The 26,501-nt window shown below is 40.8% G+C and overlaps 1 protein-coding gene across 3 annotated transcripts in view; it reads left to right on the top strand.

Annotated features, from left to right (window-relative positions):
* The window catches only part of cfap299 (cilia and flagella associated protein 299), a 134,221-nt gene that overhangs the window by 54,317 nt on the left and 53,403 nt on the right, over window positions 1-26,501 (top strand). The window contains exons 4-6 of one of the 3 annotated variants that reach the window (XM_085295529.1): window positions 7,266-7,408; window positions 21,140-21,269; window positions 23,482-26,048. In XM_085295529.1, coding sequence (XP_085151655.1) covers window positions 7,266-7,408; window positions 21,140-21,269; window positions 23,482-23,574 — 366 coding nt within the window. In that variant the 3' untranslated portion in view covers window positions 23,575-26,048. Of the gene's footprint in view, window positions 1-7,265; window positions 7,409-21,139; window positions 21,270-23,481; window positions 26,049-26,501 lie in introns of those variants that run through there. The other 2 variants (XM_085295530.1, XM_085295531.1) reach the window with 2 other exon arrangements.

Genomic DNA, 26,501 nt, shown 5'->3' on the forward strand with positions numbered 1-26,501 from the left:
TCCGGTGCCAAGACATCTGTCTAGAGACACACCCTGTAATTATAAGTGAGAGAAAAAAAGAAATGTCTTTTGATTATTTCCAATCCTTATTGCATACATATACTACAGCGTCTGTTAAGGCAATTACATCTTTTATCTGTAAATTAAAGATTTTATTTTTCTATAAGGTAAGATAAGCCAATAACATGATAAGACGAAAATGGCGAGGTGTAGAATAGAAGTTGTTCCCATTAAAGCTGCTGAGCAGAAGTTACCAGCTTTATTTATTTATTATTTTTGTAGTTATAGACCTGTTTTAAAATTCCACTCGGCTGTGGGTTAATGCAGCAACATTCACTGGAAAGGGTGGCTGCAGTATATCAGTGGTTGAGGGTTGTGATGAAAGGGTATGCTAAAGACTGCTTCAACAGATTATGGCTAGCAATGCACAAACAGTTCACAACCCTCTGCTCTTGTACCTGCTCTTGTAAGACGCAAACTCTAACACATTTTAATCATTGCATATATTAGATGTCTCTGTGTTGTGGTATCTTTGTAGCTTGTTACCTAAAGTCTCTTCAAAATAGCTCTGATACACACTGAATTCAGCTGCTGGCTCGTAGAATGAATTCATAGCAATTTAAACCATGTAAGTATTTTTTGTGGTCTCAGTAGTTTAATCATAGGTGATGACTTCAACCCCAACCTCTGTGCTGTTCTTCCAAACCCTGGCAATTGTGACAAAAGATAATAATCATTCTGAGGGATGCACATCAAATCTATTTGCAGTTTTTACAAAAAAAACCCAAACCAAAACATGCTTTCTGCCTGCCTTCAACATTAGGTTAGCATTAGAATTCAGTGCTAGGGTTTGGGTCATTACTGAGGTCAATTATTCTTTACCAGAAGTGATTCGTCTGCAGGGAATACATGAAAGAAAAATCACAATTTGATTAAAAAAGGCTGCTGTGAGCCACAATAACAAGATAGAATAGAATAGAATAGACCTTTATTGTCATTGTACATGCATGTGCAACGAAATTGTAGGTACTCCACAACAACTGCTCTGGAATAAAATATAAGTAGTAAACAGCAGGAAGAATAGCAAACAGGAAAATGTATACAATCAAGAGGGATATATCCAAAACAACATAAATATATATATATATAAATAAATAAGAGAAAGGCACACATTGGAGAACAAAATACTTGCAAAGTACTCAGAGGTAATGCAAAGAAAAGACTTGGTCTGAAGGAGGCTGTGTGTGATTCGCCTGAGTGATGAAGGTTACTCACACCATGGCTCAGATTGGTGAGGTGGGTGGGCAGGGGTGGGGTTTGGGATGGGGGTTGTGTTTGTTAACAGCCCAAATGGCCCAGGGGAAAAGGATGTTTGTGAGTCTGGAGGTGTGGGACCTGATTGACCTGAGGCGCTGACCAGAAGGCAGCGGGTCAAACAGGTGGTGGGCGGGGTGCAAGGGGTCACCTGTGATGGCCCTGGTTTTCCTGAGACATTAGGATCTGGCGATGGTCTCCAGGGGTGGCAGAGGGAAGCCAGTGATTTTTTTTTGGGCGGTGTTAATTACCCTCTAAGGCTTTCCTGTTTTCATTAGTGGCCCCTGCGTGCCAAACACCCAGGCAGGAGGAGAGCACGCTCTCCATTCAGCAGCAGTAGAAGGCCAGCAGCAGCTTCTGGTCCAGGTTATTCTTCCGCAGGACACTGAGGAAGTGCAGCTGCTGCTGGGCCTTCTTTATCAGGGCGATGGTGTTGTGGGCCCAAGTGAGATCAGCGGAGATGTGGATGCCCAGAAACCTGAAGTTTGACTCAGATTCCACCCGCTCTCCACTTATAATAAGAGGATAGAGGACCTGTTTGTGCCTCCTGGGGTAAAAATACACAATGACTCATACTTTCTCCTGTGTTTGCATGTTTTGTATTTGTGTTTTTCGTTCTCCTCACTGTCCTTGTGTCTGTCTACTGTTTTGCAACAAAATATATATTAGTATAATGTTTTTACTTAAACTCTTAAACCTAAAAAGAGAGGGGGGGGGGGGGTTCTCTATTCAGGTTTCTGCTCCACAGCCCAGCAGCATGAGTTACAGAGGATGGATGGGTGGATGAATGGATGGATGGCATTATTATCAGGCCAGTTCAGATTTGGTGAAGCCTTTTCAGAAGCAAAGCTGTTTGGAACGATTAGCATGTCATGCACATAGCCTGGTTGCTAAGATTATTGAGTAAGTTGTTAGCGTTGCTCTCTTTTTTTTTTTAAGTCACTGCCATTAGTGCCGGCTAATGTAGGTTACTGACTGCTTTGACCTGGTTCATTGCCTACACTCTTCAAGTAAGTGAACGCGGGCTCTGGATCACATGTCCTACAGGATGTGTAATTCGGGTAGATCCCCACAGATGCAACACACCTCACCACATATGGTTTCTGCCATTGCATCTATTACACAAGCAGCCTGTGTGAAGTCACTTCCAAGTCAAATAAGCAATGAGCCCCCCCCCCCCCCCCCCCCCCCCCCCTTATCCTACTCCTGAACCCCTCCTTAAACCCTCTGACAAACACACATATGTTTCTCAAGAAAGGGGACAAGGGTAAAGCCAAAAAAAGGGCTCTCACCTCAAAACATTCCTGCAGGCCATGTTTTCCTTACCCCAACAAATTTACACAGTTGTTAGTGATGGCCCGGGATTCCTCCTAAAGCGTAGCCTACCAATAATAAACAGTATGGCAGCTGACACCGCAAGACACCTGCACGGCTCCCTGACACTGCAGGATTGTTCCCAGGGACTGGGGGCATGTGGGTGTGGGCTGAAGGATGGGGGAAGTGGGGGCCATGAGGGCCTTCAGACAGGTTGGTTGTGTGTGTGTGTGTGTGTGTGTGTGTGTGTGTGTGTGTGTGTGTGTGTGTGTTTGGGATGGGGGAGAGGGGTTGGTGAAGGTGGTAGTAAACAATCAGTTCTCTACACAGGTTTACTGATATGATTTTATTTATGTGAGATTGTGTACAACGTGCAAAAGATAATACATTTTGCTGTTTCACTATTTGAGACCATTACATTACAGCCTATTTTATTACTCTGTTTCTTATTTTTAGTGGAACACTTGTTTTTTCAATATGAATTCTTTGCTTTACCTATGTATTCTCTTATTACCTAACACAACAAGTAAAATACATCAGAGCCAGCCCTACACACAGGGAATTACAGTCCAGTCGCTAGATTTAAAACCGTTCAGATCCACTGAATGCCGAGTTGATTAATTAATGTCTTTTATCCTTCTCTCTCCCCAACCGGTCGCAGCAGATAGCCCCGCCCCTCCCTGAGCCTGGTTCTGTCGGAGGTTTCTTCCTGTTAAAAGGGAGTTTTTCCTTCTCACTGTCGACAAAGTGCTTGCTCAAAGGGGTTCATATGATTGTTGAGTTTTTCTCTGTATGTATTATTTTAGGGTCTACCTTACAATATAAAACACCTTGAGGCGACTGTTGTTTTGATTTGGTGCTGTATTAATAAAATTGAATTGAAGTGAATTAATGTGCTTCGTCTTGTTTTATTTTGCGTTTTCTCAGATGTCACTCATTGACTGACCAAAAGCAATGTTGACTTAAAATTTAAATAAGGAATCATTAGATTAAAGGATATGTGGTACTTCAAAAGATAATAACACTCGCCAGCCATTTCAACTATATTTATATATAGTATATTCAAATATTTTAATCAATGCAGTTGTATTTTTATAGCAGCAGTTCACAGAAACACTTGTTTTAAGGTGCTTCATATTGCAAGGTAAAACTCTATAACCCCAACAATCGCTCCTTTGACCACGTGCTTGGTGACCCTCTGGACAGGAAAATACCCATTTAAGAGGAAGAGACCTCCATCAGAACCAGGATCAAACCGGTTCTGGGTTGAAGTAAAAGAAAAGCGTTAAAAGGTTATAAGTAACAAATGGGGCAAAACACAAACTATTGGAAATGAAACTTTTCTTCTCCAGCTGGGCACTTCTACTACTCATGTTCCGATTACTGGACAACTCTCTCGATCTCCTGATCTATGGTTGCCTCCATCTATCCTACAGACATATTTAAGTGGCTTCTAAAATCGAAGCTTCAATTTCCTTGTTGCCACTTAGCTCTATTCAGCTCTAATTTGGCATTTTTCTTTCTTTCTGTGTCGTACCCACTACACAGGCAAACATCTACAGTCACACACACATTCAGATGTCTCATGCTCCTCTACAGGATTTCAAGTGGTCTGGCCATTGTGTCCCCACCTGTAGAACATTGTCAAAGCACAAAGGAAGACCTCCTGTCAGCTTCTGTTTGATGTGATTTGATTTTGTATAGCCCTCTCAAACTGTACGTCCATGGGGCTTTGAAAGAAAGGCCAACAGCATGTGGAGTAATTTACATGTGTGTGTCAAGGAGGTATTGAGTTCCTCTCAATTTGTCACAAACCTCAAAAATCCTGCTTACTAACAAACATGCTTACTTTTGTATGGAAGTGCTTTTATTTGGACTTTTTTAAGGTTGTATAGTCAAAAGAACTTGTAGATGGTTTGTTGTGTTTCGTGGCCACAGGTAATACTTCACTTGCGTACAAAAAAAAAAAAAAAAGAGTTTCAAACTGAATATTGAGTATCACAAAAGGCTGGAATCTCTACCTGAGACTAGTTCAGCGCTCAGCTGCTCAAGCATTAAATAGACTGATGTTTGCCATAAAGTGGGGCCCCTTACTCGCCGCCCTGTGAGGTCACAGCACCTGTTCTTGGTAATTGCTGGCAGGTGATGTAAGGCCTCCACTTGTTTTCCATGGTGTAAGGTGGAGGTCCCCCTGCTCCCTCCTACAAGGCGGCTGGAAACTCATGTTGCTTGTTTGGAGCAAATAATAGAGTCTGACTCGTTTGTTCTGCTTTCCCTGCGACCTGTGAGTGAAATGACTCTTTACCCACCTAATTCTAGTTCCAGAAATATGCAGTGGCTTGTTTTTGATGGATGGACCATATTGATTTGATATAATTTTCAGTTCTAATTTTCCAGAAACTTATGTCAAAGACTATTTTCTCAAGAAGTTATACTACAAAAAAATAAACTTTTACAGAAAGAGAAATGCTAAGTAAGCAAAACATTTAAAATACTGTTGCATTTGTTGGTAATTCTAAAATTTTAGTCACATTTTAGTGTAACTACTAGAGTCTTGAAATACAGTTACTCAACTCAACACAATGCGTATTGTTAATATCATGATATAACCTTGTTGCAGTTACGTCCACTCAGATTGACAAGACCTGAACACATCTAAGAGCTGAAGGCTGTATAAAAATGAGACGTTTTAAGTGTTACAGTGTGAAACTGAGGACACTGAAAATTGTGGACTATTTTTTTTTTGTTTGCACCCCAAAGACAAGCTAAACTGTTATTGTTTTAATCAGAATTTCTGACCATCTTTGTCTTTGCTGGGTCCACCTGATGATGTCTTTTCAAGGCTGGCTGCAGGAGGACAGAAGCCAGTAGATAGGGTATATGGCTCAGTCCTCCAGCCAGCTGTGAACCTGATAGCATCTGTTTTAAACGTTTGAGAGGTGGAGAGAAAGCAGCCCTCTTTTCGTCTGAGCTCTGGAGTGCTAGTTATCTCATGCCTTTTTAGTAAAGGGATCCGCAGATGGCCCGTGTCCTGACAGCTATACAAATGTGATATCACTAGCTGAGGTATTCCACAAGGATCCTCTTACTGTGTTACTGTAGGCCGAGAAGTGGGACTCATTCATGCTCAGAGTAAACAAAACAAGTCGGCCACAAAAAGACTTCTCCTATCTCAAGACGAGGCAGAAAAGACAAAAAGAAAAGCTGCTTTCTTGTCTTTGTGATGGCAGACAAAACAACCTCTTCACACCTGAGTGTGTCTCCTGTTCAGTTCTTTCCACGCATTGTCATCCTGTGTTATCGAAACCATCGAATCGACATGAAAAGATCATTTCATGTTCGGCTGTCGCCTGAGGGGGTTTGGACAACTTGGCTTCCATTTGCTTTGTCTGATTCCAGTGACGGAACCATTCGTCATCATCTTTTTTCTCAGGTTGTGTCTAGTTTGAACTAATTTCAAAGACATGATGAGCAGTCATGAAGCTGTCCTTAGAAGTATGTGTTTTGCTGGCAGTGAAGAATCCAAACCTGTTCATGGTGTTTTAATCAGATCGTGTTTGAGTTAAGGTGGCCCAAGTGTCGCCTGCACATCCTGTGTTATGGTGAATGGCCTGTATTTACTACTCCCTAAGGACCCCAAAGCGCTTTACACATGCAGTCATCCACCCATTCACGCACACATTCACACACTGGTGATGGCAGCTACATTGTAGCCACAGCCACCCTGGGGCGCACTGACAGAGGCGATATTTCATATTCTAAGCTAAACAGGCATTCAGCTTATATTTTGCTCCCAGTTTTGGTGGTCTCTGTCAAGGCCTGCACTGTTTTGTTACATAAATAAATGTAATGTACTGGCAACCCTGCTGTTAGAAGTCTACTGTAAAGGGTGATTGCCTGTGTGCCTGATAGGACCCCTCTTGAGTTGTTGATTTATGCCTGTCTGGTAGGTTTTCAATTGTTTCAGACCAAGTCCAAAGACTTTAAACATCAAGGCATGGGTCTGTCATTTTCATGTAATTTTACTAGACTGACTTGGTCTGAAATCACAACTTTGCTTCAAAGAGCTTACAATATGCACAACACATGACACCCTGTGTCCTTAAACCCTGAAATCTGGATAAGGAAAAAAAAAGCGAAACCTCAAGTGGAACAATGAGAGAGGGTTCCCTCTACGGGATAGGTTTTTTCTGACTTGACTCTCCCTCCCTTTCCACCAAAGAGTCCTTATATGACACACAACATCAAGTTTTAACTAAGCACTTCATTTTTTATGTCATTTAAAAGTACATTCTTCCCCCAGCTGTAGGTGTTTTGGAACGGAACTCAGACTTTAGTTACTGTAAGTGGAAGGACTCAGACCGTGTCCCACGCTAGTATCTGAGCAGGATATTTTGTAGACATCCCACTTCTGCAAGCGAGGCCTATTGAAGTATAACATAAGTTGGACTCATTGCTGATTTGAACCTGATTCAAAGTAAAACACGACCCTTTATATTTCAAAGTGGGAGGATTTGTAACAGATCCCTTCTATCTTTCCACAAGTGACTTTTTCCTCACTGGCTGTTACTCAGGAGAGGTTTGATGGTCATGATTATTTACACAGAGGGTTTCCTTCTTTTTCTCTCTTTTTACAGTCGGTCATTTTCATAAGGGATCATAATACTCTTGGACAGGAAGTATCTGGCTATATAGACTACACCCACAGACTCAAGACCCAAGATTTTGAACCATATTTCAGTGGAAAGAAGAGGCTCATGCCAGCACGCTCAGATTTATGGTAAGTCTCCTTCCATTGTAACATGTCCACATTGGTTTAAGAAGCCTTTACTCAGGTGGGATTTGACAAAATTTGAAGTGTAAGGAAATCATATTATCCAAGAATAAAAATTCACATTGTCGTGAGACACCAATATAGGTTTGGAAGGAGCTCTTTAAAAAGCACAGTATGGTTGATACATACAGAGCAAGCTGCTGTGAGCTGAAAATGTAGAATAAATAAATAATAATAAAGTAGAGCTGCCAAAGTGCAGAACTTCTCTGACTGACGCAGACGTGACTGAAGTCTCGATTTAAACAGACTGAGATCATGAGATTATTTTTAATGTATAGCTGATGACTGTAAAACAAACTGAAGACAATCCAGTTTCTTCAGTGTGACAGCGTTTTAGATTGCTCTTTAGTTCGTGGGGGGCCTGGACACAGTTCCTTTAAACAGGTTCCTTTTAGGTCTTCCTCTTTGTTTGTAATTCTGTTTTCCACTGTGCCAAATCTCCCGGAAGAATTTGTTGGAGAAGGCAAAGATAGAGTGACAAAAACAGAGGAATGGAGAAGCATCACATTAAAGTTAGGGTCCTTGAATTTAATTCAAAACCAGCTGTCAGTACTGTGGCATCTCTGTAAGGTTTAAGTAAGGTTTCATTAAGGGTGAAGGGATGGGAACATTTCACTAACCCACAGTGACTTTCTGTGCTTTTATTTATCAGTCACCAAAGTTAGACTAACACATTTTCAGTCATACATGTGTACTGTACGTTTGACAATTCGAGGGTCAGCACCGGTCACACAATCCCAGAACAAGCCATCAATGAACTGCTGACCTTACAGGTGTAAGCTAAAATCTCCACTCTACTATTCAGCAAGGCAGGTGACATCTTTATAATTCCTGGTCTATCAGGATAGCTGTTTACACAGAGAGCTGTCAGCAGATTACCAGAGCCAAAACCATTCCCACATTCCACATATTCATGCAGACTAACACCTTACCAACATTTCAGATACGTGCGAGAAATCCCAAAAGGACAGACACAACCGGAGAAGGGTGAGAATGAGAGTGTAATACGTGGTTTTATTCAGAGTTCAGCCAAACGGCACACAGCCTGTTTGACCTCGGTGACAGAACAAGGTCTATAACATCCTAATGTAGATAGCTTTTCACGCTGAAATTCTGCTTTGTTTTTCATGCTGTGAATCTCATTTTTCTACTTTCAACATTTTTATAAACAACTTTCCGTCTTCATGTGTGAACCCCACCAACAAGGCTGCATCACTGAGGACAACATATTATAATCATGACGTTTTTGTCTTTTTAATGTGGTTACAAAGAAATACTGAGTATATTAATAAAAAGTTTGGAATTTGTAAACAGCATCTGTAGTTTGTTGGAACCAAAAACTGCTTCATAAGCACATTGTCCAACAACAATATTCAAAATGCTAAATGGCAGTCTTAGAGAAAACTGCTATTGTTCCAGCAGTCAGAAGACAAGAATGACAGTTGGGGTTTTATTTTTGGAAGTGGTTTCCCCTTCCTTTTGAAACCAAAGTGTCAGACATGTGAAGCTTTGTTGTTTTATTTATCCATTTCTCACCACGTGTTCCGACACACAACCCCGCTTGTGGCCTTGAACTCGACCTCCTCTCTGGTGAGTAGAAGCCCTAACAAGCTCTAGGTGTGAGTCATTGGGTGAGCATGCCTGGAGGTAAAACCTACTCTCTAATGATGCTTTTAAGACACCCCTCACCACCCCGCCCCACCACCATCGACCCGCACCCCCATCTGACTTGCCGCTCCCTCTCTCCGACTCATTTTTCAGTCACTAAAACTTCATCAGATTTACACGTCTCCTTGTCTTTATTTAACTTCTCTAAACTTGCCTTCCATGCTTCGCTACCGCTCCCCTTTTCTCCCCTCATATGTCATCTTCCACCCCCCCCTTTTTTTTTTTCATCTCTGTCGGGAACAATAACACCCAGTGTGGTTGCCGCTAAGAGGGAGCAGATGCTGGAGCTGCTGCCCACTCAGTGCACTAAACCTCCCACCGCAGGACTCTGAATCCTGTCCCTCCTCCTCCTCCATAGCCACAAAGAACACAGGGCAGCGACACCAGCGCCAGCTCTGGCCTCCACCTCCCATCTCCAGCAAGGAAGGGTGGATAGGTTCACGTACGCAGCCTTATGGGGGTGTAGCAGTAGCAGTACTGTCCTCTTGGACTAAAGTATGAAGATTTAAAGATATAAAATACTAGAGAAAAAAACATTATCGTTGAAAACCAAATGTGTTAAATGTACAGTTTATCTGTTCCACAAGTTTGATGTGGAAAATATTTCTAACTTTCCAACTTTGTGTAACAGGTGCCTGTGCTGTTTGGAAAAAAAGAAAGAAAAGGATATTCAAGACTAAATACATACGACTTCCCCTCTGAGTAATAATAATAAAGGAGAAGAGTTGTCGTCTCTTATATCTTACTACAACCTTTAGTTCCTATTTAAAATCACATCTGGTTACACAGGCACAATCATTTCACAGTTTAATTTCTTACATGTGAGTTGCAAAAATGGGAAGTGCTCAGTCATGTGACCGATAGAGCTGTGAATGTATTTGTACATAAACAACGAGCCATCCTTCTGAATATTTCCATGGATTCTATAAGAGCAGCAACAATATTCAGCTAAATGCTGGATGTGATTTATTTTAGCACGCACACTCGGCAGGTGGGTCATATAAATATAATTTGTAAGGACACACGTTCTGAGCCTCTGACCTCCAGAGGAAACCTGGTTAAAGTATGTCAAGGACGGGATTTTCCCAATTGCTTCAGAAGAAATTTAACATCTAGAAACTAGTAAACAAGACACAATCTCATAACCAGAAACACAATATTTGCTCTTCTGCTCTACTTACTGTCACCTCAGGGGAAACTGTGGCGTAAGCCTTTAAGTAAATAAAAGCAAAACCTGACACTAATACTGCAAATGGAGGGTGAAAAAAGTGTGTTTTTAGGTTAAATTTGTGAGCTTCCAACATAGACACGCACTGAAGTTCTGACCCTGATCTAATTAACCCACAGATCTGCAGCTCTGTGCACCCACCTTCCTGCCACTCCAGATGTGCCTACAGCATCTCTGATGTCTATTTAATGTTCACCAGCTAAGTGACCATCTGTTTATGCACTCTAGCTGTTCCCTTCCTCCCTCTCTTTATCTCTCCCTCTCTTCAGGCCCTGTGTTTAGCCAAGAGTTTTAAGAGGCTGAGCAGCTCACTATATGGGAATCCTAATTGATTTACTGGTTTTTCTGCTTTACATTGTTTATGTTTTGTTCTACTTGAAATCATGCCTCTTCCTGAAAACAAAACTTCTTTCATCTGAAGTATAAAACATCTTTACTCTTCAACAAGTTGTTCAAACGCAAACATTTTAAATTGCTGAATAATATAAATATCTCCTGCCTGCACTGCACGCCTTTGCCAACAGACTGAAACAATGAATCTAAAGGATCAGCTCGACTGAAACATATAGCGCATGCCTCTTCTGGAGCCAAAACCATGTTGCCGCCACGCTCGGCCTCTGCAGTGCACCTGTGTGTCTGGCTTCATTTTCTGCTGTGAAAATATTTGCACTGCTGTCCCATTTTATTAAGTTTTAATACAAAAGAGAAACTGTTCCAGCTCTGAAGGTGATTTAGCGGCTCCGTCTCAAGCGTTGTGCCTGGGCTTTGTGGGGGTCGGTGGGACGTTTTATCAAAGCCAGCATGGTAAATATTTGCGGGAAGATTTCATGTCATCTTTGCTGATCTTCACATATGGCACACACATACCCTATTGGCAGGGTTAAATCCAATCAGATTCTTCCCAGTGCTTATGGGTATAGATTGTTTTTGAGGGTTCCAATGTCAGTACCATCGTCAGTCTCTTACCATCTTTCTATCTCATGTGCGTGTAAAATGACAGCGACGACTCTTTAAATACCATAAGAACAAAGGCATTGTGTGTTTCACCCCTTACCGCTGCCCATCAGTATGCTCTTACTCAATGGCTACATGTCAGTTGACATGTAATCATGTAATACACACAAACAGTTTCACCTTTTCTAAGTTACAAAAATCTTTGCAGTTCAATAATTGGAATAACAGAAGTAAAATACATTTATCAGCTCTACAGTGGCTTGCAAAAGTATTCGGCCCCCTTGAGCTTTCCCACATTTTGTCACATTACAGCCACAAACATGAATCAATTTTATTTGAATTCCACGTGAAAGACCAACACAAAGTGGTGCACACGTGAGAAGTGGAACGAAAATCATACATGATTACAAACATTTTTTACAAATAAATAACTGAAAAGTGGGGTGTGTGTAATTATTCAGCCCCCTGAGTCAATACTTTGTTGAACCACCTTTTGCTGCAATTACAGCTGCCAGTCTTTTAGGGTCTGTCTCTACCAGCTTTGCACATCTAGAGACTAAAATCCTTGCTCATTCTTCTTTGCAAAACAGCTCCAGCTCAGTCAGATTAGATGGGCAGCATTTGTGAACAGCAGTTTTCAGATCTTGCCACAGATTCTCGATTGGATTTAGATCTGGACTTTGACTGGGCCATTCTAACACATGGATATGTTTTGTTGTAAACCATTGCATTGTTGCCCTGGCTTTATGTTTAGGGTCGTTGTCCTGCTGGAAGGTGAACCTCCGCCCCAGTCTCAAGTCTTTCGCAGACTCCAAGAGGTTTTCTTCCAAGATTGCCCTGTATTTGGCTCCATTCATCTTCCCATCAACTCTGACCAGCTTCCCTGTCCCTGCTGAAGAGAAGCCCCCCCAGAGCATGATGCTGCCACCACCATATTTGACAGCGGGGATGGTGTGTTCAGAGTGATGTGCACTGTTAGTTTTCCACACATAGCGTTTTGCATTTTGGCCAAAAAGTTCCATTTTGGTCTCATCTGACCAGAGCAGCTTCTTCCACATGTTTGCTGTGTCCCCCACATGGCTTGTGGCAAACTGCAAGCGGGACTTCTTATAGTTTTCTGTTAACAATGGCTTTCTTCTTGCCACTCTTCCATAAAGGCCAACTTTGTGCAGTGCACCACTAATAGTTGTCCTATGGACAGATTCCCCCACCTGAGCTGTAGATCTCTGCAGCTCGTCCAGAGTCACCATGGGCCTCTTGGCTGCATTTCTGATCAGCGCTCTCCTTGTTCGGCCTGTGAGTTTAGGTGGACGGCCTTGTCTTGGTAGGTTTACACTTCTGCTACACTCCTTCCATTTCTGAATGATGGCTTGAACAGTGCCCCGTGGGATGTTCAAGGCTTGGGAAATCTTTTTGTAGCCTAAGTCTGCTTTAAATTTCTCAATAACTTTATCCCTGACCTGTCTGGTGTGTTCTTTGGACTTCATGGTGTTGTTGCTCCCAATATTCTCTTAGACAACCTCTGAGGCCGTCACAGGGCAGTTGTGGAGCTGTTTTGCAAAGAAGAATGGGCAAGAATTTTAGTCTCTAGATGTGCAAAGCTGGTAGAGACAGACCCTAAAAGACTGGCAGCTGTAATTGCAGCAAAAGGTGGTTCTACAAAGTATTGACTCAGGGGGCGGAATAATTACGCACACCCCACTTTTCAGTTATTTATTTGTAAAAAATGTTTGGAATCATGTATGATTTTCGTTCCACTTCTCACGTGTGCACCACTTTGTGTTGGTCTTTCACGTGGAATTCCAATAAAATTGATTCATGTTTGTGGCTGTGATGTGACAAAATGTGGAAAAGTTCAAGGGGGCCAAATACTTTTGCAAGCCACTGTATATACAAAACCCTTTTGTAAAAACCATAGACTGTATGTAAAAGATGAACTGGACCACATTTTGCGGACATGAAGTGCCATTACTGCATTTTTTTTCTAATGGTCTCAAGTGGGCAACTCCTCGCATTGCAGAAAAAACTTCAATTATATAGAAGTCCATCAGAAAATGGCCATACTGCTCACTTGATGCGTGGCCTCAGTGAACATTTCTCTAATGAATTTATGGTCTAAATGATTTTTAATCATCAATTTTGATGTTCATTTTGTAAATTGTGTTCCCATTTAGATAAAAAAGATAATGATGGTAGCACGGTACGCTATCATTTAGCACAGTCAGATCCATGTGTTGGGTTTCAAAAAAACAAAATCCAAAAGGTTTAAGTCAAGGCTTTAAAACAATACATACAAAGCAGTGTTGATGTCATGGACACCAAGTTAACCTTTTCTGTACAGTCAGTGGTAAACGCTTTTTAGTCAAACTGATACACCAGAAGTGTGTTTTACAGCTCGTCTTCTAATAAAAAAACAAACAAACACCAGAACAACACGATGTTCACCTGAGTACTCAATTCTAACAGCACATTATACAGCTATGTTTTATAATTTAATATAAACATAATAAATTCTTAGATGAAACCAAAAATAATGATCGAGTGTGTAGGCGGACAGTTAGTTATGTGTCTGCTAAAAGAGCTGTCAGCTGGACATGGTCATAGACATGATTTGCTGTTGAACTAGGCCCGTGACACTCCCAATAGGTTTAACAGTAATTTCGGCACATTACACTACTCCTTTCAACATTGAAAAGGCCTTTGTGATTTACACTGGAAACATTAACTTCTGAAACACTTGCTAGACTATTTATTCTGCAGCCGCTAAAGAAAAGAATAGCTGAACGAATACACATGCTGAGTACTTGCACTTTATGATATATATCATCCAGCTCCTCTGAGCCCTGTAATGAGACTGTTGACATTACACTGGAAAATGACTGCCTGGAGATAACAATAGAGCTAAGCAGGGTAACTATGGAAAGTGAAAGGACACACTGCACGTGTCAAACAGCCATTGTAAATGCATAGGCAACCAGGAACCGGTGCTGAGAGCAGCGTCATTGTTTCCACCAAATCCAGGTTCTCACACTTTTACTGGTCCATGTGTCTGGGTGTGGTGCCATCCAGCAGCTGGAGCTTTGTGACCAAATGTGCACCGACCATGCAGTTAGTTGCCCTAGTGAGAGTTCATATAGGACAGCGAGGGAGGTGGGTCCAATAAACGTATGAACAAAATTCTCGGCATTGCTTCAAAAAAATTTTCTTTTACTCTTTCCGTCTTTTTCTTGTTCAGTGTTAAAATATCTCACATCTGTCCCAGTAAGCGGTTCACCATGGAATAAAAGTGGTTGACCAAAAAATGTTAATTGTTGTATGGCATTTTGGTATAAATAGTCACTGAAACACTGTCAGGCCCAATTTACAAAGAGAAGAAGGATGCATGTGCCTGAAAGCAAATCTTGGACAATGTAATTTTCTTCTGAGTCTTAAAGGAAAAACCTCAATTTGTATTTCATAATTGGGTCATTGCAGCAATCTATTCTGAACATGCTTTATTCAGCTCTGTTGGCAACTTGGAAAAAAATGCCAGACCTCTCATACCTTATAATTTTATGCATCAGTGTATTTCCCCACACAGTTTGGACTGTTCGGAGGCGTCCAGATTATGTGTTTTCTGGAGAGGGAGATTACTTTGACAGCTGGTAGGGAATGGCTGACAGATAGCTGAAACATCAGATGCTGTTCATTGTCACATTTTCTGACAGCTATTCTGTAATAGTAGTACCAAAATATAGCAATGTGTAGCTCTTTATATTGTTAATTTCTAACAAAATAAATAAAGAAAATCTTTTTTTCCTGCTACATTATCATTAAAAATGGTAAATGGCCTGTATTTGTATAGCGCTTTTACTAGTCCCTAAGGGGGACTGGTTACACATCCAGTCATCCACCCATTCATTCACACACTGGTGATGGCAGCTACATTGTAGCCACAGCCACCCTGGGGCGCACTGACAGAGGCGAGGCTGCCGGACACTGGCGCCACCGGGCCCTCTGACCGCCACCAGTAGGCAACGGGTGAAGTGTCTCGCCCAAGGACACAACGACCAAGCAACCTTCCAATTACAAGGCAAACTCCCAACTCTTGAGCCACAATCGCCCCCCATCATTAGAAGTCTTAACCTATTAAGGTCACTGACCCCGACACTAACACTATCTAACCCTAGGCAATCACAATATGTCATTTTTGTTTTGGTAAAAGTCTCTCCCAAGTCTTGGCAGTCAGGTAACCAATAAAATAATCATTTTACCTGAGACCGAGATGTTAAGCCACAGTAACACAAAATTAGGACTGGGATTTGGGTTATCGCCTATAAAAACTTAGACCTCAGAGTGTTGTCTGTTTTGGTTCTTAGTCATCCAGGTCATGGTAGTTTTAAGCACTTGAGTTGAAGGCAGCTGGGCTTCCTTTTTGGGTTTTTGAAAACATTTCACCTCACTCCAAAAGCTTCTTCAGCACTAAAAGGTGATGGGGCATCTCAGGTATTTAACCTCTAGTGGGGCTGGTATCTTGAAAGTGTTCTGAGCATCACTGATCCATCCTGTCTTCATGTGAGTTGTTAAAGTTAACATGAATCATGACTCCAAAGTAAAAGCCCTAAAAAAAAGTCCACTTGTCTTCCTCCAAAGTTAAATTAATAAACTATTCTGACCATCTGCACATCTGCATATGCAATTTAACCAATAGCTTCAAGTGTAGGCTGAGAGAAAACATCAACTTCTGTGTAAAACTCTAATTTGTGTCAAGGATCATCACCATTAATGAGTTTTGCACAGTGACTTTATCCCCCAAGAGGGAGTTCTACCCATGTATGGCCTGAGGACATTCATCATGAACCACCTGTAGTACACCACCTGTCTTCACACACCTGCTCATGTCGCACTGAGAAGGCAGAAATTTTCAGTGTAGATTTTTGCTTTTTATAGGAAGATTTGAAGAACTATTCAATCATACCTCGTGTAGGTCAATGACCAATCATCATAGTGAATCTTTTACCAATGTTTCAAGCATTTTATGTGTTATTTAAACTATGTTTTATTTTTATTGTTTATGTCACATTTCTTTTTAATTTAACAGAATCATTTTAACCATCCGTGTGTATCGTACGCCCTTTGTTTTCTGTCTTGGTCTAAAGGCAGAAGCTTTCCTCGGTAGCTGGAGCAGGGTCTTTATCACAATGCTAAATACTAGACCAAGCCTCCAGGGTCTGACATTGGAGATCAACTGTCTGTTGGAATATGACAAATATCCAATCCAGGAAAATATGTTACCAGGATACGAGCAGTAAAGTCACTTTTGTTGTTGGCTGGAATACCTGGTCCTTTTCATAGCTATTCAGAAACTGACCATTCTGCAGAAATATGTATTTACATTTCCCAAAATTGCATAGTGGGGGTCTGTGGGTTTTGGAAAAACCACATGGTTGGATTTTATATTGCTTGTACTATATGTTTGCTTGTAATTTGTAGCAAGCATGCTTTATATGTTGCAGGGAGAAAATATTTTTATGGCTCAAATGCAAATAGTTTTTTGTGAGCAGTTTTATGTTCCACTAGAGATTAGCTCTTAAACAGGTTCTGGAGAAAACATCCTCACGTCAGCCAAACTGCCAGGATATTTCAAAGATCATAGGGGGGCCTACAGTGTAAATGCAAACATTTTGAGATGTATTTTACCTAATGTGGGTCATTAATACTTTATATCTACTGTTAATCATGCACTGCTCTAGTAATGCATCACAGCCAGAGAAATATAGCCTGCAGAATGCTGGCAGTCCTTCATTATGTTACTATCCCATGTTAACAGCTTGCTGCTGCAATATCAGCCTGTTCAACTCCCCATCATAATATAACTCGTCTCAGATTTATACTCAGACTTCTCCCTGAGCTCCATCTTTGTAGTTGGACCACGATCTGCTGTTGGGGACCAGCCAAGGCTCAGTAAAGCAACCTTTGGGTACTCGGTGTGACATGGAGTTGTGTTGCTAATTATGCCAATTGTTAATGATAAAAACCACTAAAAACTAGTGCTGTTTGAAGATTTTGAAAACTTGTTGATGCAGTTTGTTTTCTGGGATTCTGGGATTATTTGCTTGTTTAGAATTTTAAATTTTTTTTAAAAATGTGCTGGGTCATTTTTGTAAGCAAGCTAGCTAATAGCCAGATGAAGGCAAGCTAAGGATTGGCTTTGATCCCTGAAGCCAACCAAACATTTCTTCATCTATCTAGTGCCCCATTCACATTCAGTAGAAAAATCTGTCGTTTTTCTGCATGATGTTAACTAATGTTAGTTTACCTGCTAACACCAGAATAAATTTGACAAGCTTGAGTCGAGTATATTCATAACACCATAATTTTCTTTCTTTCAACATTGGGTGTAATGAGTGAGGGATAGATTTCACTGAGAAACTGCACACCCACAGGCTAGCAACTTGTGAATCACACAGAAAAGCACACTTGGTTTTATTCTCTTTCAAGGGGGCCCCATTACAATTGGGACCATAATTTACTAAATGAAAATTATATTTTGTATAAGATATTGAGACGATCGTTTACGGAGGTCACAGACAAAGACACTGAAAGAATGGAGGTTTACAGTACTTTCAGACCTACACATTTTACATATAACACAGACTAATTGTGAGATACCCCAAAGGCATGCATGGCCATCTTGCCAAGGCAACTTTTTTCAAACTCATGTGGAGTTTTTGTTGGAATCTGTGGGTACTGGGAGACACTGTGTCCAGTATATGTGCATTTTTTTTAACACCAACATGGTATTTTTACAACAGCAAACCCTGTTTTTGGATTCTTGAACTGGTTAATGTTCTTAGCATGCATTCTGGTTTTATCCAGAACATTCACCAATTTTCTTATGCAAAAATATTTGAAGGCCGATAGTTATTGTTAAGGCCTCAGACTTGGAGAATAGTCAGAGACCTGGTTGCTAGGGTCACTTGGTGTATTGCCCAACCACTTAGCAAGTGGTTGCTCGCTGTCATTGAGTGAAATCTGTTGCTAAGAGGGTTCTGATACAAAGCCTGCATGGAAGAAGCTGATTTGTCTCGCTGATTAACCATCTAGGGGTTGTATAACTTGAAAAAGCACCAGTTGCTACGCATTCTTCACAGCTTCACTATTACTTAGCGATAGGTTGGCAAGTGTTTGCAGTCAACAGTGTCTTCCATATCATAGTCACTGCTAACAACCATTCACAACCAGATGGGAATACTCATTTTTCCCTGCTGACCAGTGCTTGACAAATGGTTGCCAGCTGGTCTTATGAATGTGTGACTAAAGCCTAATATCACTGGATGTGGGTCATTGTGTGGTTAACATTTCTGGTCCATTGTTGAAATTTTTTTGTTTGTTAGCAAGTAAATAAGCTGAGCCAACATGGCTAATGTTGCTCATTGTTGGTGCTGTAGTGTCACAGATGAGAGGTAGAGCGAAGTGAGCATACTTTTTTTTACATTATATATATGTGTGTGTACTTACATGACATGTATTAACACTTAAAAAATGTACCTTTGAGCTTCTCAAAGTAATATCACATTTCAGAGCAATCAAATACCAATTACAGTGTGTGCAATACAAAGAATACATGTTTTAATACACAAATATGTTGTAAATTAAACACGTATTAATTCCAGACCGGGCATTGTAGCTCAGTCTGGCATCATTTAAGGTTAGTTTAGCTTTTTTTTTCTTTCTTTCTCTAAAAAAAAAGTTTAACTAATTTTGAAATTTGTGCCTTTGTTTTATTTATTTCCATGCCTGGCTCGTCTCGACTGAAAGGCTGAGCTGAAACCAAATCCAACATGGGAACAATGCAGGACTCAACTCTATCATAATGAGATGTTTTCAACTCACAAACTCTCATATTTCATGTTAACAAAGGGTAATGATCTTCCAATTTTATGGCTAAAGGATGTTAACTTGATGTTTTATTCTTTTTTTTAATCAGAAAGCGCTTTGCTTCCAAGACACTGCTTGAGAAGTGTTTCTTTGATCAATCATCTGAGAGGGTTAAATGCTACCTCAATGCATATTATGTAAAAATACTAATAAATCACAGCCTAAATTTTATGCACATGCTTATCAAATTATCCTCACCTGCAAGTCCAAACATTTTGGTTCCTTTTGCTCCATCAAAAAGTTGCATATTCTTGTTCTGCTGTATCAGAAATAGCAGAAAACTTAAAAGCAGATCAGGATCCAGTCGGATGCTGTAAATTAATCAGTCATTTATTTTGGAATTCAGACCTGTCTTTGGTTTCACTTGGTTATTAGTCCCAGCTTTACTCTAATGCCTGGCTTGGCGAACCCACAAACAGCATCCCAGAGATCAAATTGGAAACAGACTTCTCGCTATTATAAAAGTTGCATTACTCTGCAGGTTGCTTTTCTTTCTTTTCTGTAAAACAGAGTTCTTTTATAACCTGTTGTTGAATAATAATATGATAATGGTGGCTGTGAAATGCTCTGAAATCCATCAATCTTTTTTTTTATTCCTCATGGTAAGTCATGACCTCAAAGTGGTCCTTTTTCTTTATTTTAAGGCCTCCTGCTGCGTGAGCCTATAAAGAGAAATGTTCCACAAAAAAAGCAGAGGGTCGAGTAGCACGCACCACTAGAACTACGCAGCAGTCGTTTCCTCCTAATAAAGTCTTAGAAAGTCATGCAAAAAATGTTCTACTCTCATACTTTTCTTTTTTCTTTGTAACATATGAAGTCATTATTTGACAATTTAAGATAAAACGTATTACAGTGTTCTTGTCATGCAGAGATCACTCTCTGTGACTTTCCAATGCTGCTTTCAACTTTTGACTGTTTGATTCGATGATTATTTCTAGTAATGCTGCAAATATGCTGCCTAACCAATCTAAAAAAATGCCCAAATTAAAAAATTATTTACAGAGTTAGAGGAAAGATGTCATGCAGAAGAAATGGTCATGATGATTGTTTTCTGTTTGTTGTTGTTGTTTTTCATTTTAGTTCAGACCTGCATATTAGTTTTATTTTCCAAAAGAAAAGTCACGGCACTCCCCACCAAGTGCTATAAATTACCTCCTACATGCTTTAAAACTGTGTTTTAGTCACACAGGCTTAGAGACCAGTTGATGACCGCTTGACAAACGTCTTGGTCGATAGGGAAAAATTTGTATTCTCCCGCAGTACCCTCTTTGTGACCTTTTTCACCTAGTGACACCCAGCAGGTTCAGTCAACTACTCACAAGCAATCAAGAAATGCACCTTTCTTGCCTAGCAATTGAGGGTTTCCAGGATGTCTCCAGGCATTTCTATGCACGGGTCTCTAGGCCTATGTGAATGAGATCTTAAGCACTATGCTTGTGCAGCTTCAAAGCAACAACAGAAGCCCAAAAGGACAGTGAGTAGAATGGAAAACACTGGTTCATAAGTTACATTCCCACACTTTGTCACTTCAAAAAGTGCCAGATGTTCTTCTGCCTTTCCAAAAAAAAATACTTCCTGAGATACCTTTGCTCCCAAAAATGATCATCACTAAAGTGGATTCAGGTGGTTTGGTGGATAATGCCAGCCCTTTTGGTTTTCTTTAAGACACTTAAACATGATGGTAGCTGTGCCATCATGTTTAAGTTGGAGTCATCTTCCACTGTCCGCACAAGCATCGGCTGCTGCCAAGATTGCAACATTTTCCAGCTGGCCTCAGGGAAAACCAGTGGTATATCAGTGCAGCAGTAACCCCATGTGATTATATAAAATCCTTATATAAAGGATATTCAAGCTTTAAATAAAATGACCCCAATCATCTTACATTTATTGTTGCCTCTTTTTTACAGCTACTACAACTGGAAGACGCAAGTGTCCACTTCCAACTCGAGCCCAAACTTTGAGGTGATTTATGACGACCCTAACGGCCTTCTCTTTAAGAACAAGAGGGACAAAAAGATTCTGAATTTGGACCCTTTGGTAGGTTTTTGTGTTGCTGTTGTTATTGTCCTGCTTTGGTTTTAAAACCTAGGGAGACAAATGGTGCTGCTAATTAGACCGGGTCACCTGTTCCATCGCAGTAAAAATGTCTCAGGGGAGCAAAAAAGGGCTTTAGGGAGAAGGCTCTTTTCTAAATTCTTTTTGCTGCACAACGGACTGCTTCTGAAAACAGATTTTGTTGTCCTTTTGGCTCAGATGACTGTGATGCACCTCCAATATCCTGATCATTTCCTCTCTTGTTACCTTTAACACCTTTTACTTTGTTGCACCATTTTAACGAACTGCAAATGTTCCAAAGAAAATCGCTTGTTTTTCAACTAGTCACAAGTTACTTCAGAGACTGCACTCTAAGGGAAGAGGTTGGGGAGACAGAGAGAGATAAAGAAATCAGTGGGAGGGAAAGATATTTGTGTTCCACCTGCACAAAGAAGGGAGGATCAAGTGGTCGAGACAGGTGCTTCCTCTACACTCAAAGGCTGACAGGGGCCCTGGAAGAATAACGACTCCCTAATGTTTTTTTCTCTCCAGTTTCCTTCTTTGCTGGGGGGTAGGGAAGTAGTTGGTGGGGCTGAACTATTTTGAAATTGCAGACAGAGCTGTGGGGACTGCGTTTTTGAGGCCAAGCGCCAAAATGGCAGCACAGTGTTCTAGCTGTGGTCGAGCACCGCCCCAACCAGGCTGTCTATTAAAAACACAAGCGAAGGCATTGGGAGCCAGACACAGCAAACCACCCGTGTGCCCAGAACCCAGCTCAGCTCAGCCCAGATTGGCTCGACATGGAGCAGCACAGAACCATCCGGCCTTTAACCCGCCATGAGCTCACTAGCTGCTCATGTGGCCTTAGAGCCACCGGAGAACCTTCCAAAATCAAAGCTCACATCAACTCATTTGGGGTGGCTTGTTTGTTTTTCTGCCTTTGTCATTCCATGACCGCTTTTCTATCCCTGCCAGAAAGTGGGTTGGGGTGGAGGGGTTGTCATTTTTCAGTTATGACAATGGCTTGATTGGCTTGGCAAAGTAAAAGTTAGAGAGAAAAAAACCCCTTGATGCTCAAATTTGAAGAACAGGGTAAGCTGACATGAATTTAAATGTGAGTGTTAATGACAGTGTTTGGTTTCTATAACATTTGAAAAAAAAAATGCTTGGCCTTAAGCAGCATTTCCCATTATCTCTCACTGTGTCTGTGACATCAGGTTTATTGGCTTATTTTTATTGATGCTCTTTTCAACTTGCAGAGGAAGACTGTCTCAGTTATTAGGACACCCACAAGTGTGGCTTAGGTAAAAGTGTAAATTGAGTGTAATGGTTCGCTATGGTTCCGTTCCCTCCAGAAGCTTTTGACACACTTAGCCTGAAATAAATGTTCCCAGCTGGTAGTGGCTTCACATCTTAGTGGTGGGGCTGTGTCAGCTTTGACAGCCAAAGTAACACAAAACATCTTGGAAAATGAACAGTTACAGTCACTGTCAAATTATGCAGCACTTGGCCTCCCCTTTAATATACCTGCTATTATAAAGAGGTGTGCTCTAGAGATGTGCGGTTTTGTTTAATTGCTAACATACTCTCTCTGTGGCAGCTGTCACATTTTCAGTATGGTGATATTTTTAATTTAACACTGAAACTAATATTCCCATGCACTGGAAAGCTATCTTTGGTATTTCTAAAACCACAGCAACTCTGTATTTATTTGAAGATTTTAGCTTCTTTCAGCTCACAGTTTTGGTTCTAAATGATGCAGGTTTGATGCAGAAAAAAGTAATAAAGATGATGTTTAAAAAGTCTCATGAATTCACCTTTTTTGTTCTAAAAAAAACAGAAAACTTTCATAAATACAGATCATAAATTTGTACAGAAAGTCCTTAATAATGTCATAAATCAAGTGACAGGTAGGGGCCTTTTCTTATAGACTTCTATAGAATCTGACTCCTTGTCTAATGCCCCCTGCTGGCCATTAGAGAAAGTGCAGATTTTAGAGTTGTCCACATTGGCTTCACTTTTACAGACGGACGCTACATCCATCTTTTCTTATACAGCTTCTGAAAACATGTCTTGAGATCTTGAAAATTCATGAGACCAGTCGAAAACATCACAAATGTTTAGTTCTTTGCTTTGCGTTTGAATGCACGATTGTAGACTGTAGACAGCACTACCCCCAAACAAGCACCACTAACTTCTCTGTGCTGGGTTTCAGTCTGGTCCTGGCGAGGACTCCAACAGGACATTCCTGCAGTCGGACATCTACATCCATGTTGTCATCTACGACCACAACGTCAGGACAGTCTAAACTTCACAGGCCGTCGCCAACACTTGCATACATATGGCACATATTGGAGAGCACTGGAAGCCTCTAATTTGACTGAGTTGCTGTAGTTGGACCATCATTTACACTGTTCCCCTCATATCATGCATGCCATCTGGGTGGAGGTGTTGTAGTGGAGAAAAAAAGGCTTTAAACTGAGGAATCCCAGAGGATGAAGTTGATGGACTTGTGTGACAACTTGGAAGTTTCTTTGCAAATACTCCGGGGTTTTATGTCTAACTTTGGCCTTAAATTGTTGCATCCAGGTCGGGATTGACTGTGCTTTTGGCACTTACCCAAGCAAGCAGAGTTAGTTAGGGGCAAGAACCTGCTCAGAGACCCCAGGCTCGTATCATCATTTGGTCTGGCATGTTTTGGGCTGTTTGTCTAAACAAATTAAAGGCGTAAGAGCTTTGAAAGATGATGGGGGTTGCTTTCATGTCCTCCCCCAGGCTGCGGTAGCTCCAATTGGACTGGAAGAGTGGGTAATGGGCTTAAAGCATTCCGTATGTTTCCAGATGCAAGGCACACGTTACGGGACATCAAAGTGCCCTATCATTTACATATTAGTCATTCACTATGACATTTTTAAATTATTTTCTCAGAGGGCTTTTGGTAACTTAAATCCCTTTAATTTCAGGATTATTATTTGTTGTTTTTTGAAACAGTATCTAAATCTAGAAGTTGAGTCTTTATTAGTTCATAAATTTGCTTTCTGTACATTCTGCTGACTCAATGTCTCTGCATGTAGAAAATTTGGGGGGATAGCAGTAATGCTGCTTCTCAGACTTATCTACCTCTGTTTATTGTGTTTAGTCCTTTTTTGGACTAAACACGTTCACTGGGCGAGATTTAGGGTGCACCCTGGACAGGTCATCAGTCTGTCACAGGCCTAACAGAGGGACAGTCAACCACACACTCTCACATCCACACCTACAGCCAATTTGGAGTCACCAATTAACCTAACTAGCAAGTCTGAGGGTAGAGGACTACCCAGAGGACACCCGTGTAGGCACAGTGATATGCAAACTCCACACAGAGAGGCCTCAGCCAGCCAGGAGATTCAAATCAAAAACCTACCAAAGGTAAGTAACCAATAATGAACACATTAAATCTTGGTTAATTAATCCAGACATGCACGCATAAATAAATAAATGGCTAGGGGTTAGGATTGGGGTTTTATGAGTGGCTGTTCTGAACCTGTATCTGAACATTTATCTGCTGCACAGACGTGCAAGTGGTATCAATCTTTTCATCTAAATCAAATAAGCTTATTTCCTTAACTGCTGAGCCTTTAAGCTCACACTGTCACCTCCACATTTTATCTCGCCTTTATATTAATTTTCTCATTACTAATCTATCACTTGTTTTTCCCCTGAAAGTCACAAGCTTCAAACAAATTAGTTCATTCTAATACAAACGTCTAATGTTTCTCATCTGGCTTGATACCAGAGAAGCATTCCACTTGCTGCATCTGTTTGTTTTCACCGAATTGGACCCTGTTGTCCTCATTGAAATAATATGTGTGGTGACAAGGCTATTTGGGCTGTGGTTCTGTAAAAACTGGGGTTAGGGAAATGACGGTCTGGTTTGGGGTTGTTAATCATTACTGTTCTTTTGTTTTTCCTTCCCTTTTTTAAAGACGATAGGAGTTCTGGGCCTGTTTTTGTGGTTATCGTGAGCAAAGCTGGTGAAAAGTCTGATGGAGTTATAAAAGTGACACAGATGGGAATGTAGGATGTGCCTATTTTCAGTCTTTAACATGTTTTCGTGCAGTTTTATGTATTTTTTTTTATCATCTATTTGTGGTTGCTGGTGTGTAAACTGATCTTAAACTGTTTCTTTGTTTCTTGCTGAAACTACAACCTAAGTAGCAGAAGTATATTCAGACCTGGTTTCTCTGTTGACTGCCTTGTTGAACAGCATATTTAACCTGAGTGCAGGGCATGTTGTAATTGAGAAACCTTCCACCTGCCTGTCTCACTACTTGGTTATTTGTTGTTGTTTTTTCTGTTTTCAGTTTGGAGATTTTTTTGTAATTGTGTTTGGAAATGAGAAGTCAGGCAGCAAATGAACACTTCACCCTCATCTACAGCTGTTTAGGTTTACAGGCCACGGCTCATTTATGTGGCCAGGTAATGGCGATGGAACTGGCTGCTTTATTCTCTCTCCCACCCTGAAAGTTGCATCAGTCATTCCAAATACCTTCCAATGAAAACAGCAGATGTGCACAAGACGGGAAAAAGGCCATCTAAAACAAACAGGCAAACAAGTGCACTGCATCTGAAATGCATTGGTTGTTCTTTGAATGCCTTACCTCTGTAGAAAACAGCATTTAAAATGATTACTGGAATCCACCCAGATCATGTGTCTGCAAACAGGGATGATTTCACAATAAAGTCCAGGTTAAACAGTAATATTCCCCTTCATTTCCTTTATTGGGCTTTTAAGCTGTTGGGGTTTTAACTGAAGCGTTAAAACCCCTAATGTTAAAACATTAGTTAGAGGTCTGAGGTCTAATATGCACAACTTGAGTCAAAGTGGTGGATTCAGACTGCAGCAGAGGCACGATTCAGTCTTTTCTATGAAACAAGCTCAGTTTCACCTCAGTTTGTCTTTTTGTGTAGTTTTCACTCATAGATTATTGTGTTTGACATCTCATTACCTACAACCTTATGATTAATAGATTAATATTGGCATGCAGATATTACAATAACCTTGTGAATCTAGTGATAGCTGCTGACATGCAAAAATAAATTCCAAATTAAATCCTAAGCTAAATTACAGCGCTTTCACTTTCAAACACACAACCACTTCTTACCCCTCAGCCAAAAAGGCTGATGGGTTATTGTTGTCACCCGTTGGATGGGCGAGTGGGCAGCGTAGACACCCAAGTTTTTGAATGCGCTAAC

Source organism: Mchenga conophoros, linkage group LG12, assembly GCF_057382185.1.
Source record: "Mchenga conophoros isolate Kocher_MC1m ecotype Shallow Benthic linkage group LG12, M_conophoros_male_GT1.1, whole genome shotgun sequence".
Taxonomy (NCBI): domain Eukaryota; kingdom Metazoa; phylum Chordata; class Actinopteri; order Cichliformes; family Cichlidae; genus Mchenga; species Mchenga conophoros.